The sequence below is a fragment of the Sorex araneus genome, chromosome X (genome assembly GCF_027595985.1).
Source record: "Sorex araneus isolate mSorAra2 chromosome X, mSorAra2.pri, whole genome shotgun sequence".
Classification (NCBI taxonomy): domain Eukaryota; kingdom Metazoa; phylum Chordata; class Mammalia; order Eulipotyphla; family Soricidae; genus Sorex; species Sorex araneus.
Window position 1 is genome coordinate 242,621,387 of NC_073313.1, and position 23,287 is coordinate 242,644,673.

General features: G+C 35.5%; 1 protein-coding gene across 4 annotated transcripts in view; it reads right to left on the reverse strand.

Moving 5' to 3' along the window:
- Positions 1-23,287, reverse strand: part of KANSL1L (KAT8 regulatory NSL complex subunit 1 like) — a 131,794-nt gene that overhangs the window by 77,051 nt on the left and 31,456 nt on the right. For all 4 annotated transcript variants that reach the window (XM_055120484.1, XM_055120485.1, XM_004601324.2 and 1 more), the window contains one exon: positions 4,515-4,656. In XM_055120484.1, the coding sequence (XP_054976459.1) occupies positions 4,515-4,656 (142 nt within the window). The remainder of the gene's footprint in view (positions 1-4,514; positions 4,657-23,287) is intronic.

Below are 23,287 nucleotides of genomic sequence, written 5' to 3' on the forward strand. Positions count from 1 at the left end.
CTTGTACCAGTACAATTTGTTCTTTGAGCTGATTCGACATCCTCATTATGTTGTCTCTAAAGTTGTTATCTTAAAGGTAACAGAGCTAGTTGGTTCTGAAACAGTCTTCCAGGCTATTACCTTCATTGAGCTCAGCGGGCTTCTATATGGCTCCCCACTATGTTTGCCGTACTCTGAGGGTATTGTTGTAGGCTATTATCTTCATTTACTGAGTTTGGTAGGCTTTTACATGTCTTCTCTACTCCGTCTGCTGTTCCCTGAGAGTGAGTCTTTGAAGCTCACTTCCATGAAAGTTCTCTGATGAATTAGGCTGAATGTTGCTCTTTCTTTTCCCTGCTTATTCTCTCCCAGTAACCTTTTGCTGTTTCTGGTTTGTAATTTTGACACATGCTGTAGATTATAGTTCTACTTTCAATACCATCAGTATTGCCTCTACTCTGGTAGCATTTTAAGGCACTATGATTTCTAACTATTATACCACTACAATATGAGGGCTTTTCTATAGGATATGTTGAGAGTTAGGAATGAGGCATTAAATGCATAAAGTCTCTGACAGCAATCAAAGCTACCCTGTGTCTGTGGATTTGGCATAGAAGGGTTACATGTGTGCAGTGTGGGATGTGATGAGTAGATTTGTCATTGCTGCATGGTTTAGACTGTATGGAGGCTCAGATGCAATTGGGGTTCAGAGAATTGGGCAAAATAGAGGTGGACTTCCTGGCTGCTGGAGGAGCCAGACTACTAAAGATATTAGGGGCCAGAGACTGGAGTCTGTGTGATGACAGTATGCTTTCAAGTCTCTGTAGCATACCAAGGGGAAATGAAATATAATGGCTCCTCTTCTCACCTAGAAGATGGCAGCACCCCAGGCTAAAAGATGGTATTGCAAGAAGCTTGGGTGGACACCGAGACTGAGATACCATAGGGGAACGGGGATGGAAAGAGAGGTAAGGTTTTTAGGGCCTAGCTTTGAAAAAAGCTGGGCCTCTCTTCTACACTGCTGGTGGGAATGCTGACTGGTTCAGCCCTTCTGGAAAACAATATGGACGCTTCGCAGAAAATTAGAAATTGAGCTCCCATTTGACCCAGCAATACCACTTCTGGGAATATACCCCGAAGAAGCAAAAAAGTATAGTCGAAATGACATCTGCACTTATATGTTTATCACGGCACTGTTTACAATAGCCAGAATCTGGAAAAAACCTGAGTGCCTGAGAACAGATGACTGGTTAAAGAAACTCTGGTACATCTATACAATGGAATACTATGCAGCCGTAAGAAAAAATGAAGTCATGAACTTTGCATATAAGTGGATCAACATGGAAAGTATCATGCTAAGTGAAATGAGTCAGAAAGAGAGAGACAGACATAGAAAGATTGCACTCATCTGTGGAATATAAAATAACAGAATAGGAGACTAATGTCCAAGAATAGTAGAAATAAGTACCAGTATGTTGGCTCCATGGCTTGGAAGCTGGTCTCACATGCTGAGGGGAAAGACAGCTCAGATAGAGAAGGGGACACCAAGTAAAATGTGGTTGGAGATCCCGCCCGGGAAGAGAGTTGTGCGCTGAAAGTAGACTAGAGAATGAACACAATAGCCACTCAATACCCCTATTGCAAACCACAACACCCAACTGGAGAGAGAGAGATAAAAAAGGGAGTACCCTGCCACAGAGGCAGGGTGGGGTGGGGGGAGATGGGATGGGGGGGAGGGATACTGGGTTTATTGGTGATGGAGAATGAGCACTGGTGGAGGGATGTGTTTGTGAACATTGTATGAAGGAAAAACAAGTTCTAACATGTGTGAATCTGTATATGTACCCTCATGGTGATTCACTAATTAAAGAATAAAAAAATACATAAAAAAATAAAGACCCGATGAAAGAAAAAAAAAGAAGCTGGGCCTCAGAGGATGCTGGGAACAGAGACTGACTCAATGTATTTTTTAAAATTTAATTGTATTTAGCTTATAAAAGACCTTCAAGAGGCACAGACACAGTTCCTTTGGAAGTTGGTTGACAGCTCGCATTACAGAATTTCTTGTTAGGCCTTTCTATAGCTATATACCAGAAGAACCTTGGCTCTGCCACCACCACTGACCCCAGCCTAGCACAGGTTACTGTTTTTCAGAAGCTGAAATATTCACCCCCACCCCTGACCCAAGCTGGACTTCCCTCTAGAACTCTCTATTAGTCTGTGCCAAAGGACTTCAACTCTGCCCAGTTATAAAGGCCTCACCCCATACATGCTGCCTAGATAATCCCAAATCAACAAACTCTACTACTTCGCACACTCAAAATCCAATTGGAAACCCTCAGGGGCTAAGACTTCAGTCAACCTAACAACACAACTTCCTGTCATTAAAATGGCACATCTGCCATAGTGACTGGGGTCAGACCCCACCAGCTATCTGCTTGTCACTGGTATGCACCTAAAAAAGTATTATTTGAACACAAACAGATAGTAGCCCATCCAAACTTTGGTCACTGGTGAATGTAGCACCAGGACAATGAGAAAACTAACTCAAAGGTGATAACAGAGAACAACAAAAGATCAGCTGGATCCCCACTGACATCAGACATCTGTTATTTACCTTAATAAGTCTTAAGGATAACTATGATATCAATAAATTTGAATAGAGCCTAATTTTTAAAAATAAGTTTACTTGAGAGAGATGTAAAGGAGCTTAAGAATAAGGTAGCAAACCTCAGAAACTGCATAGATAAAACTGAAAGGTTAATTGGTACATTGAAAGATATAGTTAGCATCTCCAACAAAAAAGATGAAATAGAAAATAGATTGAGAAAAAAAATAAAGAGAAAATAAGGAATATTGTTGACAATAGCTTCAGAAACAATTCAGAATCATAGGCATTCTACAATAAAAAAGAGTGAGAAGACTCACTTATAAGAATTTCTTTAATCTAAAGAGGGAGACAAATAGAGGCCCAAAGGGTGCCAGCAAGAATAAACCCAAATAAAATAATACCAAGACATTTTATAATCAAAATGAATAGAGCCTGAGATAGAAACAGATTCCTTACAGCAGTGAGAGAGAAGCAGTCTTATATACAAGGAGAGAAGCATTAGATTTCTACAAGCAAGAATGGAATGGAATAATATATACAAGCTTTGGATGAAAGAAACCTCCAACCAAGGACTCTCTACCCAAAAAAGACTGTCACTCAGAATGGAAAAAAGAATATAAACACAAAGTAAATATCATAAGTATATTTTTTATAAGAAGATATGACACATTCATGAAGGGGGAAAATCATTAAACTAACCTAAACCAATAAAAAAACACATCAAAAATCAAGCTGTAACATAGCAGATTTATAATACTTTTCACTAATCAGGAATAGTTATTAAGGCATCATTCATGTAGCTCGGGTGATAAAGCACATACTATGCATATGTGAGTTTCTGGAATTAATTCCTAACATTATATGACCCCTAAGCACCAACAAGTGTGGCTCTGGTGGCCACAAGCACCACTGTTAATGCACTGCCTCTCACACGAAGAATAGTACACCAAGAATTTAAAATGAATTAGTACACACAACACCATTCTAAAAAAAATGAATAAAGTACGTTAATTATTAAACACTGAGTAAAGTCACTATATTTGGACCAATTAAAACAGTAGTAAAACTATATTTTTCATCAAATGTGCTATAAAGATTAATGGAAATATTAAAATGTTGTTTTGGATGTGGAGAAAGAAGAGATTTCATGGGTTAGCAGTGAGAATAATGATGAGAATCTATAATTTTCTCTTAGCTTTATAGCCAAGAAGCTATCCAAATTTTTGTTTGTTTGTTTCTGGGCCATACCCAGCAGTGCTCTGGACTTACTCCTGGCTCTACACTCATAGATCCTCTAGACTCAGGGGACAGAAATTCCAGGCAGGGTCAGCCACATGCAAGGCAAATGCCCTACTCACTGTACTATCTCTCTGGTGGCCAAAAAATTGTTAAAAACAAATACATCATAAAAAATAGTCATGCAGTATTGTCTTATTGACATAAAAACTGAAACAATATGTAGTCCATAAAATAGAAGAGACATACGTTTTATTGCATCCATATACATAAATCATAACACTTAGTAGCATAAAAAGTATAAAACTATGCTGAGTAAAAATAACTTGTAATGATTTGTAGAAAATTTAATATATAAAGATCTTAAAGACATGAAAATATCATCTGTGTGTGTGCTGACAGTATAAACAAAGACTAAAAATAATAAATATTAAAAAGTATTGAAAACAAAACAGTGATTACAGAGGTACAAGAAAAAGAGAACCAGATTTGCATAAACTTTAGAGGTAATGGTAATGCTTTATTTTAAAACATAATTAAAACTGGTAAAGAGAGTTGCAACTTCTAACTACCACTGTATCAAAAGTGTCAACAATGAACTATATTTTTAAAGGTCACAACTAATATTTTGTATGGAGAAATGGGGATAAAACAGTACTTTTTTTTTGTAGAAGAACACCGACAATACCTTGGAAGCACGAATCTGCCTGTGAACATCCGTTAGTTGCTGGATTTTGTATTCTAGCTCTGAAATCTGGGCTTGAAGCCATGTCCATCGGCTGCCAACTCTTGCTCTGTCTACAAGCCACTTCCATTCAGTACTACAGTTACTGTGAACAAGACAAACACTGTTAGTCCAAGCACAAATGCACTGAAGTTTCCGCATAGACTACTTAGTAACATTCTTGACTTCTGTCATACAATTCCTATTTCCTTTATAAAACATCTAATTACATCAAAGAAGAATAGAATACCAACTTATCAAAGAAAAAATTTCATTTCCTTATCTTTTATCCCCCAAACACCTGCTTTTTTATTTATAACTTACCTAGGAACTGGAAAATGATATTTATTACTTAAACTTTACTATTGTTGAAGGGATAAAACAGGAATGGGACAGCAAAAGAGAGGAAAAAGGATGACAAAATTAACAAAAAAAACTGTTACATGAGACATGTATATATAAACAGATGTCATAAAACAAACTATGTGAACTATAATAGATATAAATTCATACAAATAACCATAATGTACTCAATTTTACCATATGAGATTTTTCGATTCATAAAACATGAAATATATTAGCTAGTCAAATGCTTAACATCAATTTACACTATCAAAAGCAGGTTCCAGAGAGATACTATGAAAAATAGGTCCAAATTTAGAATAAAAACAAATTTAATATAATGTAATGACTTCAACATAAATTTTAGCCAGACAAAACATTTATTCTAAAGATCATTTATTGTCAGAGGAACAGTAGTTATTTTAACTTTTGCCAAATATAGTTTATCCACTAAAATAGAATTTTAGGTAAACATCCCTCAAAGGTTTTGTTTTTTTTAAGATCCTAATAGAATACAATGCAATTGAGACCATCATTTAATTACTATGTATCTTGGTATTACCCTTTATTTGGTTCATTCATTATTATGATTTTGAAAATATGACAGTGAAATCATTTCATTACTACATATATAATTAGAGAATGTCTATTCAAAGTAAAGAATTAGAGCTCTATCATGCAATAGTTGCATAAATGAGGGTAAAGTGTTTGGTTTCACATAATAAGGAAACTATTAGCAAGAAAGTGACCAAAAATACTTTACTCACTTTGGCTCCTAGGTAAAGAAATCACTGTAGCAACATATGAAAGGAAGAAAACCCAATTAGGATGAAATTCTAACAGTCTGGGTGCAGTACCAATATTGGATCATTAATTATTTAGTGCACTGTCCTATATGTGTCTCCTTGCCTGGAAATGAGGTTAGAGCCTTGTAACTAGTCCTGACTAATGTGATGTCAACAAAACTGACAGTAAATTTCAGCCTATCTGACCACCTTCAAAGCACAAATAATATGGCTACAACATAAAACAGCATCACAAGCTAAAGCACACAGAACTTTATGACCATGATTCGGAGGTTATTTTGTTACTCGATAGCCTTTTCTGATTAAAAAAGTAAAGGTTTATTAAAAAAAATCGTGATCTTATTAAAATATCCTCAAATTAAAACTTCTTAAAACTTATTTTTATGTCCATAACTCTACTGAAGTATACTAATAGTAAAATAGCATTATCAGACTAAATTTAAGCTAAATAATGCTGAGAATTTGTGGAATGTAAATTTGTGGAATGCAAATTCATAAAAGGCTATTTATCCTACATTTTAATAGTAAATAAATAAAATCTGCTTGCTATGCTTAAAAGTGGCAAATTTTCCTAGCAAGGATTCTCCACTGTTTAAAAATTGTTTTTCTCAAAATAATTTAGATTTTAAACATGTTACATATAAGCATATGGCTATCTCACTGAAAGGAGATTAACACCTGTTGTTTCCCCAAATAAAAAATATTATGTAAACAACTTATATAATAACTGATGTAATGGTTTATATAACCCAGACTGTAATCAATCAGAATGTAGCTGATGCAACAACAAACAAGTAAGAATAACAGGCATACCCAGAGTGTCAAGATTTTCCAATCAGCATGACTCCCCAACAGACCACTAAGAATATTAACATTTATATATGTATATCCAGAGTAAACTGATTTGATCAGCAACCATGTATTGACCAAACATGGGGCAATTACATTTAGTGAACATAAGGAAGTGAAATTAATCAGTTCCCAGAGTGGAACATATCTTCAATCCCTATCTGTGCTATTTTCAGTCTCTACTTGCCTTTTTAGAGGGGAAAAAGTACAATCAGTTGGAACCAAATGGTTTTGAGCACAATTTATCTTGGTAGTAGCTTCTTGTCAACATCATGAACCTACAACCTTATTTTAATCTTGAAGTATAGTTATCCATAATAATATAGAAGTTTCTAATATTACATCTTAAATTACAAAGATTTATAAGAGATTTGTATAAGGGTTAGGTACAAGGGTTAAGGTACAAGGGTTAAAGTAGCTTGCCTGTCATGCTGCCAAGCCAGGGTCTGAACCCTGACATAACAAATAATCTTAATGGCATTATCAGGAATGACCCCTGAATAAAATAACGAGGAGTAAGCTTTGAGCACTGCTGGGTACCTCCCCACAAAAAAAGAGAGACTAGTATAATTTCTGTCTTTCAAGCATTCTGCTAGCTAATAACTATGAATTAGCTATAGCTTTTTAAAAGCTTAAAAGATTCAATTTTGAAAAGGGAAAAACTGATGACAAACAATGTTTATCCTCAGAAAATAGACTAAATTATACCAAACTTCACCCACTTACATTTGCTTACTTAGAGTTTTCCCTTCCTGCCTGGAACTGATTTCCATTGGGCCAGGGCTTGGCAAACTTCTATAAAGAAGTACATAGTGAATGTTCAGAAAACACAGTCTCTTTCACAGTTACTCAATTCTGACATAACATGGGCAGCCATTTAAGAGATGATACAAAAACTTATGTATATTACCCTATATCAATAAAATCTTTATATTTAATTGAACTTTATTATTATTGATAAAAGACCTGTGCTGGACTTTATGCACCAGGAAAGTCTATAGTTCTAGTCTACAGTTAGCTTGCAGATTGTAGCATGCCTTTCATTTATCCAAATGGTATCCTTGGAACAGCCAAAGATCCTAATTTTGATGAAGCCCAAGATAACAAACTTTACTTTTTTTCTTTTTCATTTTCCTTTATTCATTAGATATTTTAAACAATGTGTTTTGGTTAATTATATTAACAGATAAACATAGATAGGAAAGTATTAATTTCAATAATAATCATCAAGGGACTGGAGCAATAACACAGCAGGTAGGGCATTTGCCTTGCACATGGCCGACCTGGGTTTGATTCCCAGCATCCCACATGATTCCCTGAGCACTGCCAGAAGTGGTTCCTGAGTGCAGACTCAGGAGTAACCCCTGTGCATCACCAGGTGTGACCCCAAAAGAAAAAAAACAATAATCATCATCATCAAATTGATATAATAATTTTCCAGACTCTTAGGAAACACCTGATAACTGCTATCCATATTCATTAAAACATATCTTCCTGGGAAATTAGAAGCTATAACTAACCACTTTGAGGTCTAAATACTGAGAAGCATAAGCCCCTCTCCCGAAAACAAAAGAGAAGAAGCTAGAGCAGAAATAAAAAGTGGAAAAGGTGCTTGAAGAGTCAGTACCTTTCTTGCAAGCGAGGTGCAAATCCTTGGTATGAGATTTTTCAAGAACTAAGTGTAGCAATGAATGTCCTACCAACTTTAGGGCAATGACAGTGTGCTTCAAGGTTCTTGAGTTCTCCACCAGATGCCTGAACAAACTTTCCTTTTATGGAAAGCTATTTCATATCCCAAAGAGTCTTTACTTAACACAAAAGCAAAAATTTACTCATATTTAAACTTTCAGATCTGTGAGTATATTCAAGAAAAGTTCTGTGTAAGGTATGAAGGGTATAGTTTCTATTTCTTTTCAGTTTGTGAACTCTTCAATGTATGACTACTCAAATGCTTTATTTATTGTATGCACACTTAGTTCATCAATTTATCTTATTGATAGGTTTTAAACCTTAATGCCACATGACTACTACTAGGAATAATTCTTAAAAATATAGTAATATAAATTCGCAGTCTTTGTTCTGAATAGATACCACCATCTTGCTAGCAGAGAAACAGCCCAGCATCACATCTCCAAAAAAAACATGATACTGACAACTCTTCCCTAGAATGTCCAGGCTGAAAACTCTGGGGACTTCTCAGGATGGGAGCAAGCAGATTCATCTTTCTGCCTGAAGGAACAGTAGCCTGAATCCATACCCAACACCTTCTGATGTAGAAATTACTTATCTCCACAACTGAACCTCATAAAACTACAACCCACCATTTTTTTTCAAATCTATAGGGCCTGGAGACGTGGCTGCATACATAGCTGTTCAACACCTCACATTTTTCTAGTACTGTTAGCCCAGTAGGGCCACAGTAAATCTGATTGGAAAGTTGCATAAGAGACTGCCAAACTCAGAGCCTAAAGAATAACATATTCAGTTCGACTACCACTAACCAGTCAGTAGATCACTGTCACTGTCACTGTCATCCCGTTGCTCATCGATTTGTTCGAGCGGGCACCAGTAACGTCTCTCATTGAGAGACTTATTGTTACTGTTTTTGGCATATCCAATATGCCATGGGTAGCTTTCCAGGCTCTGCTGCACGGGCTTGATACTCTTGGTAGCTTGCCGGGCTCTCCAAGAGGAGTGGAGGAATCGAACTCGGGTCGGCTGCATGAAAGGCGTATGTTCCAGCCCAGCCAGTAGATCATCAGACAATAATATCATGAGATATAACAATGATTACAAATTGATTATTATTGATCTAAGCTCTGATAATTCCATTTGCCTTTGTATTGTAACAAACAATATGAAGTAAATTTATTTGTAGATTTATTTTTGCCTGAAATGTGGTGGGTTGGGTGGGAGGGGTGGAAACTGGGAACATCCGTGGAAGGAAGGGAACAGTGTGATGGGAATGGTGGTGGGACTGGTGTTGGAACATTTAACATATGAAACAACAGTATTATAAACAACTTGATAGATTATGATGTCATAATGAAATTTTTTTAAATCTTTGATCTGAATATTATCTTAAATATTCTAAATTTGAGAATCACCTTAAATATCACTATTTTTCAAAAAGGAATAAGCATACTAGACTATACATAAAGATAATATTGATTTTAAGAGCAGACATTTTAACACTGAGTCTTTCCTTTAGTGAATACAGTATTCTTCTGTGTATTTACACACTGCCAATTTCTCTCAATGTTTAAAACTGCCTTAAAATTTATTCATGTTTATAAATGCTATTCATAAACTCTTTGCACGCCAATATATAAAAATACATTGATTCTTGTATAGTTTGTTAAAGTTCTTAATTTTAGTGGCTTCTCCAGTGCCTTTGGAATTTTCCATGTATATTACCTTGTAATCTGCCAACAGAGTTAAATTTTATTTATTTTTAATACAAGTACTTTTTATTTTTCTTACCTTATTGTACTGGTTAGGAATACTAATATACTACTATCAGGTGTACAAGTTGACATTCTTTCCTTCTTACTGATATTATACAAAACAGTCAACATTTTATCATTCAATAATCACTGTATTTTTTCTAAGATTGGCCTTCAGACAGATTATATGTTTTGTCTATTCCTGTCTTCAGTATGAGTGGGTTTTAATTATACTGTGGGGTTTTTTTAGTATTTTTTTCCATATACTGTTTTTTCTTTCCTCTTTAAGTGATTTTAGGATGTCAATAACAAGCTTGCTTACTTAGTTACTCAGAATATAAGTCTTTTTATATTTTCAAGGCGATTTGATTTGCTACTTCATTAGTGCTTTTTCTTTGTATCTACAGTCAAAGTAACTGCTAATATACAATTTCATGTTTTTGGTTAGGGAAGTAGGCTAATGCTGGCCTCATAAAACAAATAAAGAAGTATCCCACCCTCTTTTTCTTTTTCTTTTTTTTTTTGCTTTTTGGGTCACACCTGGCAATGCACAGGGGTTACTCCTGGCTCTACACTCAGGAATCACTCCTGGCGGTACTCGGGGGACCATATGGGATGCTGGGAATCAAACCCAGGTCGGCCGTGTGCAAGGCAAACGCCCTACCCTCTGTGCTATTGCTCCAGCCCCAAACACCTTCTTTTTCTAAATGAATGTTTAGAGTTGGAATATTTTACTCCATACGAATCACGAATCACAAAATCACATTAATCATCCATTTCTTGAGCGGGCTCAGTAACCTCTCCATTCGTCCTTTCCCTGAGATCTTAGAAGTCTCTCTTGACTCGGCCCTCCCAACGATGTCACACTGGAGGCTCTTTCAGGGTCAGGGGAATAGGATCCAGCTTGTTACTGGATTTAGCATATGAATACACCATGGGAAGCTTTCTAGGCTGTCCCATGTGGGCAGGAAACTCTCAGAAGCTTGCCAGTTTCTCCCAGAGGGAGAAGTAGGCTACAAGATATTTACTCCATACATTCCAATAAAATCAATCACTAAGGAACAGGAAATAAGGCCTTGCATGTTCAAGATCCCAAGCTTAAGCCCCTCGTGGCATGGCTCTCTGAGCAACACCCAAGGTATGGCCAACACTCCAAGACCTAAGCAACGCTACATCTCTGGGTCCTAGTATTGAGCCATATGGCTTGGTTAGTTAAGTGTTACCCAAGTGGTTCCAGGTTCCCCAGAGCTATTTCTTGGTAGGCTCCCTAGAAAGAAATCATCTTTTACTTGTGTCTTTTGGGGGTCATATCTAGAAGTACTCATGGGATACTCCTACCTCAGTCTTCTGGTGTTGCTATAGAACTTTTTTAAATTCAATTAGGCCACACCCAGCAGTGCTCAGGGTTTCCTCCTGTTTTGTGCTTAGCCATCACTCCTAATGGTACTTGGGAGATTCTATGTGGTAGCTGAGGATCAAACCACAGTTGGCCACATGCAAAGCAAGTCCTTTTTCACTTGTAGTATCTCTACCTGTATAACTCCACTATAAGGATTTATAACCATATTTTCATCTACACTCTGCATTTGTAATTTAGAAGCTGCATTCCACAAAATTTGATATTTAATACTTCATTATTATTCAGTTTAAAACTATAGATTCAGTTGTGGTTTCCACTTTGGGCCATAACTTATTTGTTATTTTGTTAACATTTGCTATTTCATATTAATGTTTTATACCATATAAATACCATTTATTATGATTTCTTTGCTTCATGAAGATCTGAGTTTTAAGTCAGTATAATATAATTCTTTCAATCAGAAGATCTCTTGTAGTTTAGATTAGCAGACAACAGCTTTCTCAGTTTTTATTTAGAAATGCCATTTCTTGGTTATTTTAAAGATCATTTCATTTGCTAGAGAATATTAAGTGAATCTTTCAACACTAATATATAATTTTATTGCTTTCTGGTATAACCTGAAACAGAAACTGCTGCTTTATTTTTTCTTTTATACATTATTCCTTTTTTACTTTCTATGAATACAACTACCTTGGTATGGTTTTGTTTTTATCGCATTTCTGATTTATTGAGTTTATTGAACCTGTTCAACATATGGATGGAAACACAATAGCAGTGGGGCACCTGAACATTCTAATGCCAACACTGGAGAGATCAACTAGATGGAGTGTAAGTAAAGGCATAAGTGCACTAAATGAAGAACTAGAAAAGCTAGGGTTATATACGGGGTATATACGCGGCTTTACATCCTCAAAAATCTGACTTTACATTCATTTCTAGTGCATATAGAACATTCTCCAGGATTGATCACATATTAGGCCGTAAGAAAAACCTACATAAATTCACAAACACAAAAATCATACCAAGTATCCTATTATGCCACAATGCCACAGAGATAGAAATTAATCATAAAAAGAAGATATGGAGAAACTCTTAACGCCTGGAGACAGAACAACACACTACTAAATAATAGGTGGATCAAAGAGAAAATCAAGGAAGAGATTTTCTAAAAATTTCTTGAGACTAATGATAATTTTTAAAGCAAGTTATTAAAACCTATGGGTCCCAGTGGGCTGGAGCAATAGCACAGCAGCAGGGCCTTTGCCTTGCATGCGGCTGACCTGGGTTCGATTCCTCTACCCCTCTTGGAGAGCCCAGCAAGCTACTGAGAGTATCTCGCCCCCACGGGAGAGCCTGGCAAGCTACCCATGGCGTATCTGATATGCCAAAAACAGTAACAACAAGTTTCACACGATGGAGACATTACTGGTGCCCGCTCGAGCAAATCAATGAGCAACAGGATGACAGTGACAGTGATGGGTCTCAGTAAAACCTGTACTTAAAGGGAAACTCAGGAATGCAGTCCTACAATAAGAAAGAAGAGAAAAATAAAATCAACAACCTGAATGCACATCTCAAGAGGCTGGACAATCAATAACAAATGAATTCAAAGACCAGCAGAAGGAAAGAAATAATACAAACCAGATCATAAATCAGTGATGTAGAAACTAAGACAGCAATATAAAAAAATCAGTGAAATGGGGCTGGAGCGATAGCACAGCAGATAGGGCACTTGCCTTGCATTCGGCCGACCCGGGTTTGATTCCCAGCATCCCATATAGTCCTCTGAGCACCATCAGGAGTAATTCCTGAGTGCAAAGCCAGGAGTAACCCCTGTGCATTGCCAGGTGTGACCCAAAAAGCAAAAAAAGAATAAATAAATAAATCAGTGAAACCAGAAACTGGTTCTCAAAAGAATAAAGACAGACAAATCTTTGGCTAGACTCATAAGGAAACAGAGAAGAACTCAAATAAATGGAATAAGAAACAAAAGGGGAAAATTAAAACAAAATCTTCAAAAGTTCCAGACATCATAAACATCATAAGGTCTTACTATGAATAACTCTACTCAGTTTAGTTAGAGAACCTAGAAGAAATGGACAGATTATTAAAAATATGTAGTCTCCCAAAACTGGACAGAGGAAATAGGAAGCCTTAATAGGTGAATCACAAGCAAGAAAATTGAAATAGTAATCAAGAATCTCCCAAAAACTGAACAGGAGAAAATATTTCTGGTCAACATATCAGAAAAAGGTATTGACCTCAGTATATATAAAATACTGACATGAAAAAAATAAAAAAATGGGGAGAGGAAATGAATAGGGACCTCTCTGAGGAAGACCAAAAGATAACTAACAGCCACATGAAAAACACGCTTATTTTTTATTAGGGAAATTTAAAGTAAGATGACAATGAGATACCATCTTACGCCAGTGAGAATGACACATATCAAAAATAATGGAGACAATCTGTATTGGCAGGGATGTGGTGAAAAGGAACACTCAGCTACTGGTACTGGGAATGTAGTCTGGTTCACCTCTAGAAAAAAAACAGTATAGTAAAGTGAAATTTATCAGCTACACAGGCGCCGTGGGGGGTTGGGGGGTGGGGGGGGAGGTTTACTGTGGTTCTTGGTGGTGGAATATGTGGTTCTTGGTGGTAGAAGGGATGGGTGTTCGAGCATTATGTAACTGAGACTTAAGCCTGAAAGCTTTGTAACTTTTTCCACATGGTGATTCAATTAAAAAAAAAATAAATTTTAAAAAATAATAAAAAAAGAAAAAACAGTATGGAGAGTTCTTACAAACTTAAAATTGAGCTACTCTATGATACTCTATGAAATCATGCTCTATGATTTCACTTTGGGGTATCTACCCTCAGTATGGAAGAATATTGTTCCAAAAGGACATATGCACACCACTATTCATTGCAGCATTCAGTACAATAGCTAGAATTTGGAATCAACCCAGATGTCCAATAACAGATCAGTGGATCATGAAGATGTGGTATATATACACAATGGAATACTACACAATGGTAATGAAATCATTCAATTTGCTGCAACATGGATGGAACTGGGAGATATATTAAGTGAAGTAAGTAAAAAGGATAAATACAGAATGGTACCACTTATATGTTGTGTTTAGAGTAAGTGGATGAGGAAATGCATTGGTTTAAAGAGTGGATGCCTAGATTGCCCTTGGCCCCAGAGTTTAGAGAGGAAAAGGAAAGTCATACAGTGAAGGGGAAGGAGGAAAGAGATAGATGAGAAGCAAAGGGGCACGGGTCAAGGGGATGCAGATACATTGCTGGTGCTAAGGAATAACAGAGCTAAATATCCAAACCACAGAATCAACACTGAAATCACAAGACTCAAACTTTTAGTAACCAGTTTTGAAAGGTGCCTGTCAATGTTGTGGACTAGTACTGGGTGGGGGGATAGGAGAGGGAATCTGAACATTGGTGGAGGAATTTGACACTGGTGGCAGGATTAGTGATAAAACATTGTATGTCAAAAACCCAACTATGAATAACTCTGTAATTCATGGTGCATTAATAAAATAGAATTTTGGAAAAAATAAGTAAAATAGGTATTTTAGGGACCAGAACAATAGTACAGCTGGTACGGTATTTGCCCAATAACATGCTGACTGGACATTCAATGCCAGGCATCCCATATGATCCAAAGTCAGGAGTGATCCCTAAACTCAGAGCCAGGAGTAAGCCCTGGGAACCACTGTGTGTGGTCCAAAAGCCAAAACAAAACAAAAAGAAGGTAATTTAAAGTCTTTGCTAACAAATCTCATCATCACTGCAATTTCTATACTTATATATATTTTTTATATTTTTCTACATATTTTTTGATATTTTTGTCCTCCTTCATGCATGTCCAACAGATAATTACATAACACATATGTTTATGTGTGTTTACACATATATATTATGGTCAATAACAACATACATTGCTTAATTTTGGGACTTAATAGTATTGTTAGAGTAATACATTTTGCTTCAATATGTTATTAAGTGACTTACTGTTCAGTACATTCTTTTCAACTTGTTTTTAATAGCTAATCTGTTAGAACAGATATACAATAGCCTTTCACTAGAGCATAATTCACATCTATTCTAAAGTGTGACCTTTTTGGAATCTCAATTGATTGCTCGAATATTGAATAGTTTCTCCACTGTTTATTCATGACTCCAATATCTCTTAATCCTGTTTCAGCACTAGAAACTCATTATAATTTCTTAATAATGCCTACTTTTGTGGAGTTTCACCTGCACATAGACAGCTATTTCAACTTGATACAATCTTAATCTTTATTTTTTATTTATTTTTTAGGGTCCTTGCCTTACATGCAAGGACTGGTACCTCCAGGTGGAATTCCCCAGTGCAGAGTCAGGAGTAACTCCCCTAGCATAAACCAAAACCAAACAACAAACAAACAAACAAAACTCAATTGTGTGCTACTTGGTTTTCCACTCCCCAAAACATAGATCATAAATTTTTCCAGGCAGAAAAACAAGAGCAATCATAGGACTTACCTCATATCTATCTCTGAAGAGTTATTGGATATCTACCTAAATCTCTTATAGTTCCTCTAAGGTCATTTTCTGAAAAAGGTGATTATTTCATATATCTATCTAGTTTTCTAATTATTTGCAGATGAAAACCAAGTTTAATACCAGTAACTTAACTACTCCATTACTGTCAGACCTCAAAGAATTTTAACATTTGTAAATAGGTGATCTCTAACAGTTCCTATTTTATTTCCAGTATTTTATACTCAGAATTCATTGCCTTTAAAAATACTGCTACATATGGGGTCAAGATCTTTATAATAAACTTGGCAATGAACAGAAAATTTACTTTTTCAGGTATTCTAAATATTTTCATGGAAGCGGTGCTATTTATTCATATTATATCATCTATATAACTCTCAACTGCTCTCTAAGAAAAGTGGTTAAATTTCAGCCTCTGTAAGTTTTAAGCCTCCTACAAATTAGATGGGTTAAAGGTGACAACAGAATCAGAACCAAATAACTGAAAACTTACAGATTTTGCAAATCTGTCATAACAAAAATAGTAATACTCATATAAATAATATTTTAAAGTTTCCATTGGCATTTATTTTAAAAATAAAATAATCTACCATTTAAAAAAGTTTTATATACTGAAGCTCATGCTTCTTATTTGGCCCTTAAGGACTGTTATTTAATAACAGAGACCAATTTAATAAAATACATCATCTAAAGATAGCCTCCTTTATCAATCCAGTTCTTTTCAATACAAAGAAAATGTTTTCATCGCTTCTCCAATTTAACTTACAATGTTCCCATCTTTTATCACAATGTAAGTTATAGCAGTTCTTCAAGCCAGAAACCAGCAATTCTATTATACTACAGGATGTTTAAAATAGAATTGTCAGCATTTTTCTTAATTACACTAAGGCTTTGACTTTAGCAGTGAAAAGATTTGCTCACTCCAAAGTACTAACATGATTTGGGAAAAAATTCAATCCAAATTCCAAATTTCATTGAAATTATCCCCCATATGCCAAAAAATCAGAGAGAAGGGAAGTTTTTACTGATCATTCAATTTTACATTAAAAAGCAGAAGAGCACGGGAAATAAAGATAAAATAAAAACATTGTTCTTGCCTGTAATGAATATAGCAGCAGTTTGTTCAAAATAATAGCAACAATGCCATTGGTTGTTAGTATGTATATGCTTATATAAAAGTGAAAAAATGGCAAAAAAAGACACATGAGATAAATATCAGGAAAATTTTGTTATTATAAGATAATTATATACCCTGGGAAGAATTATTGGATACTTGGATCAGCTAAAAATAATTTTAAATAATTGTAAACTCTAGAAAAATACACAAAAAACATGAAAAAGATGTATCAATATATTGAGAAAAATACTATTAAATGTTCAATTAAAACTACAAAGTCAGAAAAAAGGAACAAGTTCTATAAATAGAAAACACTAGCAAATATGCAGTCTATTAATCCACTACATCAATAAATCACTGGTCTATATTATGAATTTCAAAGGCTTATTAGTGAAGACCCAAGACCCAACTATATGTTGCCTATACGAAACCCCTTTTAAATATACTACTTGAGAATAAAAATTAAAGGGATAGAGATGGTTTTATAAAAAGAAAATAGGAGCACCCATATAAATTTCAGACAACAGATTTTGGGGTAAAGAAAGTTATCAAGAATAAAATGAAACATTACATAATGATATAAGTTAATACTTGAAGAAGATAACAATGCTTAAACTTTATGCACTTAAAAAAACTGCCTCAAACCGCTGGGGTCAAAACAGTAAGACTGTCAAGAAGTACATGTGTCAATATTCCATCACAGCTGTAAATTCAGTGCTCTTTTATCCTAAATGGAGATACAGCAGGCATGAAAAAATTCTGTTAAGGCATAACTGAACTCAACATCATCATCAACTGCTTGGATATAACTGCCATCTGAAGCCTGTTTATCTAACAGAGCGCATACTTCTCCAACTAACATGGGATGTTCACCGAAACATTATACTCTGTGCCATAAAATATACATACCTCAAACTAACATGAAACATTCAGCAAAACAATTACAATTCTAAACAATATAGTACACTTTTAAAAGGTGTTTAAAAATGGAGGAAGGTAGGTACACTGGTGATGGGATTGGTGCTGGAATTATATACATAGGACACAATCATTTAACAATATTGTAAATTGCAGTACTCATTCAATAATATAAGTTAGACATCATATGTTTCTTTTATAACACAATGGAATTAAACTATCATAGTTCAACTTATTCCTTTTAATTGAAATATCATAGTTTATAACAGTATTAAAGTTATTATTTCATATCTGCAGAGTTGCTACATGAATCTCTCCAATACGGATCAATTAAATTTATTTTAAGCTATTTAAATTAGGACCAGAGAGACAGTACTAGAAGCTTAAGGAATTTGCCTTGCACACCGCTCACACTGGGTAGCTCCCTGGTATTCTATGGTCCCGCGTATCATCAGAAGTGACTCCTAAGCACACTGCCAGGAGTAAGCCCTAAGCATCACCTGGTGTGGCCCAACCTTGAACTCCCCCCCAAATCTAAACAATTTAAATTAAATTAATGTATGTACAGATTAAAATTTAAATACCTTGATATAATTTGAACACAAAAATACACATTTTTAAATAATACACCAGACAATGAGTTCAAAACTAACGTAGATTATGAACGAAATGAAATAAAATATGAAGCCAAAATAAATGAGAAAACCAAGAAAATTTAAAAGTGGCTCTTTAAGAATAGAAAAAAAAATCACTAACCTTTAGCCAAGTTTCATTTTTTAAAAAATACAGATATACTAATACCACGATTGGAGTACAGCAGGTAGGGCCCATGCCTTCCATGCAACCCACCCAGGTTCCATCCATAACACTACATATGATAATAAAAGTCCCATTAGGAGTGAATCCTCAGTGCAGAGCCAGGAGTAAACCCTGAGCACAGTTGGGTGTGGCCAAAACAAAAAAAAATTAAAAAACAAATATACTAATGACTACATAAATTGTCATTACCCATATATTCTTTTTATTCTTTTAATGTAAACTAAAAGAATAAAGGAGTATTATAATCACCTTCATTTATTATATTTTATTTTATTTATTAGCTAAATTAAATTAACCTATTCATTGAAAGACACTATATTCTAAAGTTCTACAGGAAGAACCAATTACCTTATATTCAACAGGAAAAACTAAAAACTTTACTGTAATGGTCAGAAACCAGGTGATAGGTGTCATATCTTTTCCTCAGTAACATCCTAGAAAGCCTAACTAATGCAATGACATAAAGAAGAAATGAAAAAATACATGTTTGGAAGAAATAAAATTGTAAGTAACATGATCATCTGCACACACAAAAAACTCCTATAACTTCAAGATTTTCCAGGTAATTAAAGAAAGAAACACTTCCAAAAAGTTTCTATGATGCAAATAATCACCCTAATAACAAAAGCATACAGAGACACCATAAAAAACAAAAAAGAAGAAAATAATAGGCAGATATCCCTGTTGAACACAGACACAAAGATCCTCAACAAAATACTAGCAAATAGAATCCAATGACTCATCAGCCATCCCTCTAATATCAAGGACAAGACAAGATGCCCACTCTCACCACTTCTATTCAATATAGTCTGGAAGTACTTGCCACAGCAATTAGGCAAAAAAAAAGATATTTAGGGCACCCAGAGAAGGAAAGAAAGAAGTCAAATTATCACTATTTGCAGATTACATGATACTATACTTGGAAAATCCTAAAGACTCTACAAGAAAGCTCCTCAAAAAATAGATTTGTATAATAAAGTGGCAGGTTGCAAAATCAATACCCAAAAGTTCATGGCTTTCCTATATATAAATAATGAAAGAAAAAAGGTATTTAAAAAACAATGCCATTCACAATAGAGCCCGAGAAAATCTAGTACCTTGATAACAGTTTAAAGAGGTGAAGGACCTATACAAAGAAAACTACAAAACACTACTTCAAGAAATAAAATAGGGCACTAAGAAAAGGAGACACATCCCCTGCTCGGGAAAGCAGGATTGGGAGAAGGAACATTTTCAAAATGGCAGTATTCCTTAAAGCATTATACAGATTCAATGTGGTCCCTATAAGGATACCAGGACATTTTTCTAAAAAGTAGATAAAAACACTTCTGAAATTCATATGGAGCAATACCCCCCACCATGAATAGCTAAAGCAATTCTTGGGAAAAAGAAGATGGCAACACTTTCCCCAACTTTAAACTGTACTACAAAGCAGTAGTAATTAAAACAGCATGGTATTGGAACAGAAAAAGAACCACAGACCAATGGAACAGAGTTGAATATTCTGACACAGACTCTCAAGCATATTACGACTTAATATATGGTAAAGGAGCAAGAAATGTGAAGTGAAGCAAGGAATGTCTCTTCAATATGTGGTGCTGGGAAAACTGGACAGCTATATGCAAAAAAATGAACTAAGACCTCTAACACCAAGCACAAAAGTTAGATCAAAATGGATTAAAGATCTCATTATCAGGCCTGCATCCATAGGGTACATGGAGGAAAATGTAGGCAGAACTCTCCTTGATACTGAAGCTAAAGGAATCTTTAAGGATGAAACACCACTGACCAAGCGCGTGGAAACAAACATAAACAAATGGGACTACATTAAACTAAGAAGCTTCTACACCTCAAAAGAAAGTGACCAAAATACAGAGAGCCTGTGGAATGAGAAAAATTATTTACCAAATCTCTATCAGATAAAGAGTTAGTATCCAGGATACACAAGCCATTAGTAGAATGTTACAAGGAAAAAACCTCCAACCTATCAAAAAATAGGTTTGAGAAATGAACAGAAACTTCCTCAAATAAGAAATACAAAGTCAAAAACAAATGAAAACATTCTCTAATCTCTATTAGGGAGATGCAAATCAAAACAACAATGAGATATCTTACACAGTAGAAACTGGCACACATCAAAAAGAACAAGAACAGCCAATGCTGCCATGGATGTAGGGAGAAAGGGACTCTTATTTACTGTTGGTGGGAATGCCAACTGGTCCAGCCTTTTTGGAAAACAAAATGGACATTCCTAAAAAACTAAAAATTGAGCTCCCATATGATCCAGCAATACCACTCCTGTGAATATATCCCAGGGATGCAAACAAACACTATGGAAATGACATCTACACTTGTATGTTTATTGCAGCACTGTTCACAATAGCCAGAATCTGGAAACAAACTGAGTGCCCGAGAACAGACTACTGGTTAAAGAAACTCTGGTACATCTACACAATAGAATACTATACAGCTGTTAGGAGAGATGAAGTCATAAATTGTCTTATATGTGGATGGACATAGAGAGTAGAATGCTAATTAAATTGAGTCAGAAAGAGAGGGATAGACATAGAATGACCACTTATTTGTGGAATATAAAATAACATGAGACTAATACCCAAGGAAGTAGAGATATGGGCTGGGAAGATTGTTCCATGGTTTGGAAGCCCACCTCATATACTGGAGAAGGGAGTTAGGATGGAGAAGGAACCACTAAGTCAATGATGGTTGGAGGGATGTCTCGGGATGGGAGATGTTCTGAAACTAAATAAGAACCAAATGTGATGGCTTCTCAGTATTTGTACTGCAAAACGTGATGCCTAAAAGTAAAGAGAGTGTAAGAAGTAAGGTACCTGCCACAGAAGCAGGAAGTTGGGATGCAGTGGAGGTAGCGGTAGAGATACTGGGTACATTAGTGGTGGAAAATTCACACTGATGAGATTATTTATCTGATTACTGTAAGACTGAAACTCCATCATGAAAGCTTTGTAACTGTATCTCACAGTGATTAAAACTTAAAAAAGCAAAAAAAATCCTGTAACTAATAGTGAATGTAGCATACATTTGTAGAATACAAAATTAATATATGAGGTTGTTTTCTTAAAAATCAGCAATAAACAAGTAGAATTTTAAATAAAAACATAGTATCATTTACATTAGCATTCCAAAAATCAATAAGGTCCTCCGAGCCCATCAGGAATTATATGAGTGCAGAGTCAGGAATAATCCCTGAGCACCACCAGGTGTGCCCCCAAAACAATAAATATATAAACTATAATGTAAACTATGAACTTTGGATAATTATGATATGGCAATGTAATTTCCTTTGTTTTGATAAGGAAATTTTTGTGGGGGATGTCACTATAGGAAAGATACATGTAGGGTAACATTAAATATATGGGAATTTTCTATAATTTAAACTGAAATTTTCTTTGAAATAAAACTAAGGTTCTTAATAAAAATATAAAATAGGGGCTGGAGTGATAGCACAGCGGGTAGGACGTTTGTCTTGCACTCAGCCAACCCAGGTTCAATTCCCAGCATACCATACGGTCCCCTGAGCCCCACCAGGGATTAATTCCTGAGTGCAGAGCCGGAGAGCCAGGAGTGACTCCTGTGCATCGCCAGTGTGACCCAAAAAGAAAAAAAAAGATAAAAAAAGAAAAAAACAAAATGTTAAAAAACTTAAATAAGAATTGGACTTAAAAAATAAAAAAAAATAGCTATTTAAACTGATGTATTACTTTCCTCAAAGAAACAATATGCCATAACAGAAATATCACTTTAGCACTTGTAAAATAACAGCTAGAATTTTAACTATTGTTATCTTATAGGTATACTTCCGACTTTCTGCTTTTTATGTCTCAAGACAAGTGAAAGAAATATTACTACTCACTTATTATTGCAGACTGGAGCGATAGCACAGCAGATAGGGCATTTGCCTTGCATGCAGCCGACCTGGGTTCGATTCCTCCATCCCTCTCAGAGAGCCTGGCAAGCTACTAGAGTATTCCGCCCCAATGGCAGAACCTGGAAAGCTCCCCGTGGCTTATTTGATATGCCAAAAATAGTAACAAGTCTCACCATGGAGACATTACTGGTGCCTACTCCAGCAAATCGATGAACAATGGGACAGTGCTACAGTGCATACAAATATACTCTTATTTACCCAAATGTTTAAAGGAAAATACATTCCCTAGAATTATTTATGTTAGCAAAATAGAAACATACCAAGAAAGATGAGTGCTCATTTTTATGGGAGTTTTGTTGTTGTTTTTATTTTTAGGGTGTTTTTTTTTGGGGGGGGGCGGAGGAGAGCACCTGGGGATGGCAATGATCACGGATCACTCCTGGCTGTGCTGAGGTGACTGTATGGGATGCTATGGATCAACCCTGTGCAAGGCAAATGCCCTACCTGCTGCAGTATTGTGCTGGTCTTCATTTTTATGTATATTTAAAAAGCTACTTTTTGTGTGTGTTTGTTTTCAATCTGGAAAGATTTATCTCACAACTACATC